This window comes from Echinops telfairi, unplaced genomic scaffold (genome assembly GCF_000313985.2).
Source record: "Echinops telfairi isolate 266 unplaced genomic scaffold, ASM31398v2 ScPeMD7_36;HRSCAF=134, whole genome shotgun sequence".
Taxonomy (NCBI): domain Eukaryota; kingdom Metazoa; phylum Chordata; class Mammalia; order Afrosoricida; family Tenrecidae; genus Echinops; species Echinops telfairi.
The window spans coordinates 1,683,253-1,690,399 of record NW_022103934.1 but is presented as its reverse complement, the minus strand read 5'-3'; the positions used below and the strand labels follow the sequence as shown (position 1 = coordinate 1,690,399).

The following is a 7,147-nucleotide window of genomic DNA, read 5'->3' as shown; positions in this document are numbered from 1 at the left end:
GATGGCAAGACAGGTGCTCACCAAGCCCTCAGTGGCCCTCTGCGCCAGGTGTGCTGGGGCCCACAGGTCCCCGGGGGCTTCGCTCTGAGGCAGCGCACAGTGTCTTCCCCAGACAGACCCAGGGCTGCCTGATCTTGGCTTCCGTGGGCTCAGGGTTAGCCGAAAGCCACAGGAAGCCCAGTGAGCATTCTGAAGTAGCCCAGGGTCAGCAGGCAGGATGTGGAGGGCAGCTTGGTGATGCCTTTCCTATCCTCAGTCACAGAAGGCTGCTGGGAGAGGCCAGCCCAGACCGTTCCTCTAGTTTTCCTGGAAACCATTCTAGCAAATTCAACTTGCATCTCAGTGGCCAGAACCTCACAAGGTTACTACCCGGCCCCCTAGGGGGTCTATCTACTCCAGAGATGCCTGGAGACAGGGGGAGGGGGAGGGAGAGGTGTGGGGGCACCTGGCATGGGCAGGCGGCCAGAAGTGTCGCGCTGGCTAAATCACAAGCCACCACCCAGAGCGGTTTATAATTGCGATTTATTTGAAGAAATATTACAACATATAAAAATTACATAAAGTCTCAGTTCCCACTCGGCACAGTGGTAGATAGAATGCATCATAAAAAACGTGTAAAACCCAGAGTGCAGAGCACTGCACGAGAGATGTGCGCACTACGTGGTTACGGAGAGTGGGCCTCACGGCCAGTCGGGCCACTGACACGGAGCACGACATACTGGGACCGACAGTTCGACAGGCGGAAGACACAGCATCAGTGCATGTTGGGGACTCCCGGCATCAGACACGCGGTGGGTGGAAGGGGCAGAGCTAGTCCTGGGTGTTCTCCTCCTTGACCTTAACTGCGGGGGGAGAAACGGCAGGGTCACCCCAGGGCAGGGGGGGATGCCACACATGACAGGCAGGTCTGACTGGGGCCCCGGGTGGCCCTGTGGGACCCTGCAGCAGTTTTGTGCTTACACTCGGGGAGACCGGCACCCCTCAAAAGGGGGCGCCCCAGAGCAGGGGTCAGTTGATCAGTTGTGGAGCAGGCGCCCACCAGCCAGTCCCGACCCCACACCTGCTGTGAGCCAGACTCTGCTCAGAGCACAACTCCCTCTGGCCAGGAGGCCCCCATCCGCACCCCTCCCAGCAGCACTCAGGCCCAGCCCTACCTTCGGGGCTCTCTTGAGCTTTGGCCAACATGCAGAGTTTGATCTCCCAGCCAATGGCTTTAGCCAGGGGTGGCGGCACGGCATTCCCGACCTGCAGGGGAAGGGGTGGAGGCTTGGTCTCAACTGCCAGGACCCAGCACCCGTGCCCCTCTTCCTAAGTAAGCAATGCTGTAGGGAGGACTGGGTCCTGAGGGAGGGCCCCAAGACCTCCAAAGCCACCCAGTCCTTCGGCCCACAGCCTACGTGCCGAGAACGACCCTTGGTGAAGGGGCCGTACAGAAACGCCAGGACACACAGAACTCCTGGCTTGGCTTGCGGGCCCCTTCCCGCGCTCAGGTGCACTGCGTCAGAACAGCTCTTGGGAGCCGGTCTTCACCTCAACCCCGCCAGTCAGTGATCAGGCAGACTCACCCGCTCCCTCCGCCAGGGGGTGGGGGCGGCAGGTCCCCCAGTGTGACCATCCTCACAGGGCACAAAGCAGCGAGGGTTGACCAGCCCTGGGTGCTCACTGGCCACTTGAACTGAGTGCGGGCCAGGCCCATAGCTGGGTTTCGGGTCCTCCCCATACCACTGTCCAGCCTGGGCACCTCCCGGTGAGGGCTGTCAGACACCCCCCCCCCCTCCAGGGCTGGGCCAGCCTCGCCCTGCTGACCTGCCGGTGCTTGTCCAGGATGTTGCCGAACAGGCGGTAGGCGTCGGGGAAGCCTTGGGAGCGGGCACACTCCCGCACGCTGACCACACGGTGCTGCTCGGGGTGCAGCACGCGGCCCTGCTTGCCCATGGGCTCAGGGTTGGTGACGGTGGTGCTGAAGAAGCCATCCCACTCGAGCCGCCCGTAGAGACCGGCCCAGTGGTTGTGCCTGTTCCCAGTGTGGGGCAAGCACCAGGGGATGAGCGTGTTGAACTGCCGGGGCGAGTCACAGGGGAAGGTCTTTCCTGCGGGGAACAAGCTTGGTCAGACTGAGGAGCCTGGGTTGGTGGGCGCTTGTCCGCCTCGCGCCCTGTGCGGGGCTGATAGCAGGGGCCACACCCAGACTCCGGGTTAGCCGGCAGCAGGCCCTGAGAGGCCCACCTTGTATGCAGGCGCAGACCCCTCGGATGGGCTTGGGCTTGTCACCCTCCATGATGAAGTAGCGGTTGTAACGCAGCTTCTTGGTCGTGGTGCCGTCCGACAGCCGCACCTCCATGTTGGGCAGGTCGCGCCAGTCCGAGCCTGGAGCCAGGGGGATGTGCCGCATGCGGGCAGCCACCAGGGCGCTCATGTCCTGAGGGGACGGGGGAGGGAGGCCAGGGTCAGCTTGCAGTTGCAGGTCTCTGGGAGCATCTACCAGGAAGCTGGCATCCAGTGGGAGGTGACACAATCAGGCAACAGCTGACACCCAGCTCTGAGGATGGTTACAAGGCAGGGTGGTGGGGGCAGTGGGCAGGGAGGGGTTCAGGGGGCAGGGGTAGGAGGACCTGGCACCCTTCCAGGAAGAGCAGGAACAGAGTGCAGCGGCCGTGGGTACCTTGCAGATGTGTTCTCGGAGGATGGGCTGGTAGCGCGTGCCTCGGAGCTGCCGCTGGAACCACGACTGGGGCTCCCCGTTGTAGGCGATCTCTAGCGCCGACGCGCCGTTGCGGATCTCAGGCAGGTCGGACATCGTGTCGCGCACGGTGATGGTGCGGTAGGGCCCCGAGCTCAGCCTGTGAACACAGCCCCAGCCCCGCGTCACTGTGGCCCTGGACCGCACACCTGAGAGGGGGCGAGCTCGGGACGGGGTGTGTGGTCAGGCGGCTGCAGCCAGTCTGGACTTATGTGTCTCGAGCGGGCAGATGCTGGGCCAGTGGCTTCTCTCCTGGGCTCAGGCCTCTGGGCAGGACGCCCGCAATGCATGCGGCGGAGGGGGCTCTCACCTTGTGATGTTGCTGACGTACTTCCTGTTGTCCACTACGACGCTCAGCTGGCAGGCCCTAGGCGCAAACACGTGCAGCGGCTCGGGGAACAACGGCAGCTTCTCGCCGGGGGCTGCAGCCAGAATGATGGCCCTTCTCCGTGTCTGCGCCACACCGTACTGGCCGGCCTGCACACCGAAAGCCGGACACATGTAGGCAGAAGGCCTCCTTGTAAAACCCCTACCTTCAGCAGCAGGGGGAAACCAAGCTAGAGTTTGTGGGGCCAGCCCACAGGAGGGTGGTTCTGGGCAGACTTGGGTGTGCTAGCCCAGTCCAACCTGGCAAGGCTGGGACCAGGAACCCTACCCATGGACCAGGCAGCCCATGGAGATGGGGGCTCGCACAAAACCTTGAGGCCACCAGCAGTGGTGGGTGCAGTTTGTGGCACCTACCCACCCCCAATCCTGACGAGATGGGGGCAACACTCAACAGGTGGGCAGTGCAAACCCTCACTGCCCTCAACGTCACTGTACCTTTGAGTGGAGGGGGACACGGGTCAACCCTCCACAATGGACTCTTTCGTTTCCCCAAATTCACAACCTTCTTTGCAGGCAAACCCGTCCCGGCAGCTCACCCACCTGCAGCACGCCGAACGTGCACTGATAGCCCATGCGGACCAGGCAGCGCAGGGTCAGCTTCAGGACCATGGAGCAGCTGAAGGAGACGAAGTTGCGCACGTTCTCCAGCAGGAAGAAGCGGGGGCGGTAGTAGTCACAGTAGCTGTGGGGGCAGGGACAGGCCGGCCGGTCAGCCTGGCAAGACGCAGCCGCTCGGGTGCCAGAGCCCCCATTGCCCCCTACCACCACACCCAACTCCCACACTCTCCCCACCAAACCAAGAACAGAGCCCCGATTTCCTCATGGTGTCGTGCCTCAGTGTGGGGCACGTAGCAGGGAACCCGATGGAGCAGCCACTGCCCACTGCCCGGCATGGCTGGACACTCTCAGGCTAGAGCCCGTCTATGTGCACGTGTCTCCCCGCTCTACCTGAGGAAGGAGACCACCAGTGAGTTCTTGAACTTGGAGTAAGTGCGAGAGTTGAAGCGGTTCATGCCACTGAACCCTTGGCAGGGCGGCCCGCCACACAGCAGCTCCACGTCTCCCTTCTGAGGCAGCCTCTGGCCGCAGGAGTTGGTCTTCTCCCCGGCCATGACCAGCTTCAGCAGGAGGTTGCAGTCCTCCATGAACACTGTGGACCCCGGGTTGTTCAGCCGGAAGGCCTGGGCAGCCGGTTCCCACATTTCAATGGCCCACAGTGTCTCCGACATGCCTGGAGGAGATAAAAACAGACACCTTTCCAGGCTCCCAAGCGAGACTTCCCAGGGCAGGACCTGCCCAAGCCACTTCTATGGGGCGGCCCCAGCCCCAGGCACTCACCTGCTTGGTGGAAGCCTTCCGACAAGCCCCCACAGCCCGAGAACACATCCAGAGTGCGCAGCTTCTGCACCTTGACCTCCACCTCGGGCTCAGCAGCCTCACTGGCCTGAGACCTTGTCCGGCCTTTTCCTGAGGAAACCATCTGCAGCTTAGACAAACCTCATGGTCCCACCCTTTCTTCAAATGCCCCGCCCAGGGCACCCTCATCCCAAGTTGCTGCTGATGGAGGGAGCGCCCCAGGAGGGCGGGGCGGGGCGGGGCATACCCTTGCCTTTTCCTTTCCCCTTCCCTTTGTTCCTGGAGTTCCGGGCATGGTTGGGCGGATCTTCAAAGCTCTTGTTCTTGGCATTGTAGGCCTGGGGAGGAGAAAACCCAGCGCCTGGCACAGAAGCCCACAGGGCCCCTCTCTAGGGCAGACTCCACAAAGCGTCATTAACAGCTCCCTGAGCAGGCCCAGCGCTATTGGCTGTCGTGAAGCGCAACGTGGCTTTGCTACACGAGAGAAACACAGTAAGGCCCCTGCACTAGTGCACGTGTGCTCTAAACCTCTTAGGACGGCACACACGCTCCGTAAGGGAACAGACTCGTCTGAGGCGGCCACAGCCACCAGGCCCAGACACAGGCCTGTGTTAAGATGTCTCAAACACGTACAAGCCAAGCCCGGGCAGAGGTGGCTCCTCACTTCCCGGGACCACCGTGCCTGGCCGTGCGGAAGGGACCAGCTTTCTTGATGAGCTGGTGGAGACCAGGCAAAGGGAAACGTTTAATTTGTGATACTTTCTACCACTGTCTTTTTGCAAGCAGAACGACTGGGTGGCCACGGGTGTGCCCCCACCCCCCATTGCACCTTCAAGGACTCCAGCGCCCTACCTCAAGGAAGTAGAAGCGGTCCGGGCCCCTGGAGGAGTACTCCTGGACACTCTCGGACAGGTCCTCCGCGTACTCCACGGTGCAGCGGCCCTGCACGATCTTGAAATCCACCACGACCTCCTCGTCGCTCCAGTAGAGCAGGTTGATGTCCGCGTGGTAGCTCGCCTGCGTGGACCTGTGCGTGTTCTCTGGCCTGGGAGGGGGGGAGCCTGCATGACTGCCCGTTCCCGCTGAGAGCTTCCAGATGGTCAGCTGCCAGGGCAAAGTAGCTCGCCAGCTCTTTCTCCCTGTATTCCTTTTCCACCAGAAGCTCCACTTAACCTGTCCTGCATTGGGGCCTGGACCTGTCCCATGTGGCAGGGCATCCTCCACAGGCACTCCTGGGGGAGCTCAGTGGGTAAGGGCCACCACCCTTACCAAGGCAGCTCTGTTGCTCGCCAGTCAAACACTGAATGCTGGGACATGCTTTGGCCTGGCTGCCCTTAGGCACCCCTGCCCACACCACCAGCCCTGCGGTGGGAACAGCGGCTAGCCACTCCCCCCGCCCCCTCAAGTCTTCTACTCCACGTGCACGAGGCTTATGCTTCGGGGCTCCAGGCCTCGCCAGGCTGAAAATGCCTCATTTTCTGTCCCATTATCAGACTTCAGGAAGTTCCCGAGACATGTTCAGTGAGCAGCAGAGAACACACTGATCCTGAGCCCAACAGTTACTTCTAATCCGCTCCTACCCACCACCAGTTACGAGGGGCCCAGAGGAACTGGAATGAGTTAGGTGGAGACCTTGGGGAAAGCAGACTGACAGCGAGGTGGGGGCAAGTGGGAGATACAAGATGTGGTGACTTGGGCATCCCCGTGGGGCCGCAGGAGGACCCAGCCTGGCTTCTCTGGGCGTCTTCAAGATAGAGAAAGGGCTCTGCAACTTGTAAGGCACCAGAAGACATGGGGGACCAAGTACTGAGTCCTTGGCACGTCCCCCAGATAACCTAGCTCTGGGAAAAGGGGGCAACCCTGGCCAAGACGATGCTCGCGTTGCTCAAGCATATGCCCCACCCCACCCCCAGTCAGCTCCGGCCTGGCCTCCCCCACCTGTAAAACTTGTTGATCTTGACCTTGATGTCTGTCTCATTGGGCTTGCCGTTGTTCTTCTTGGGACAGAAGATCTCTCTTATCCGGCCAATCCGGTAAGGCTCGGGGGCATCCAGGTTGCTGCCTTTGATGTAGTCAGAGGACTTCCGGTAGTACTCAGGGTACAGGTCATCCAACACGACCTCCACATCCTTCTTGGGCCGTTTCACTGGGCTGGAGAGCTTGATGCTGCAGAGACCCCACCATCAAGACCGCTGGACAGGACACCGCCACAAAGCCAGTGGGTCCGGCAGGGCGGGCCATCACCCCTGCAGCCACCATTAGCATCCGATCACCTTACAAACCAGTGTGGCTCAGGGCCGGAACAAAGGGCCCGATAAGACTGAGCCTGGTGCAGTGAGTGCTCGCCACCGGGGCACCACAGGTGAGGTGGTTCCCACGGCCCCCCTGGCCCACCTGCTACCCTTTTTGCCACGGGACTTGGCTGCCTTCTTGGCACTTGGCCGAGGAGGAGGGACAGCCACGCACTTCCTGGTGGCAGCTCTTCCTTGGCCCCTCCGGGGGCTTGCCTTCCCCTTCCGAGGTGCAGGCAAGTACCTTTGAAAAGGTGGTGTTCCATCAACCCTGGCCCCCCAGGGACCCAGGAAGCTGGGGTTCTCTGCACTGCCACAACAGGGATGGAGGGAAGACACACACACACACACACACACACACACACACACACAC

At 61.6% G+C, this 7,147-nt stretch overlaps 1 protein-coding gene across 6 annotated transcripts in view; it reads right to left on the bottom strand.

Annotated features, from left to right (window-relative positions):
• Positions 1–504: 504 nt before the first annotated feature.
• Positions 505–7,147, bottom strand: part of DNMT1 (DNA methyltransferase 1) — a 39,204-nt gene continuing 32,561 nt past the window's right edge. For 4 of the 6 annotated variants that reach the window (XM_045290316.1, XM_045290317.1, XM_045290319.1 and 1 more), the window contains 13 exons: positions 6,878–7,018; positions 6,422–6,649; positions 5,336–5,528; positions 4,731–4,821; positions 4,466–4,594; positions 4,076–4,358; positions 3,668–3,809; positions 3,051–3,217; positions 2,663–2,840; positions 2,227–2,419; positions 1,807–2,090; positions 1,155–1,245; positions 505–842 (listed from right to left, as the gene is read on the bottom strand). In XM_045290316.1, coding sequence (XP_045146251.1) covers positions 811–842; positions 1,155–1,245; positions 1,807–2,090; positions 2,227–2,419; positions 2,663–2,840; positions 3,051–3,217; positions 3,668–3,809; positions 4,076–4,358; positions 4,466–4,594; positions 4,731–4,821; positions 5,336–5,528; positions 6,422–6,649; positions 6,878–7,018 — 2,152 coding nt within the window. In that variant the 3' untranslated portion in view covers positions 505–810. The remainder of the gene's footprint in view (positions 843–1,154; positions 1,246–1,806; positions 2,091–2,226; positions 2,420–2,662; positions 2,841–3,050; positions 3,218–3,667; positions 3,810–4,075; positions 4,359–4,465; positions 4,595–4,730; positions 4,822–5,335; positions 5,529–6,421; positions 6,650–6,877; positions 7,019–7,147) is intronic. The other 2 variants (XM_045290318.1, XM_045290320.1) reach the window with 2 other exon arrangements.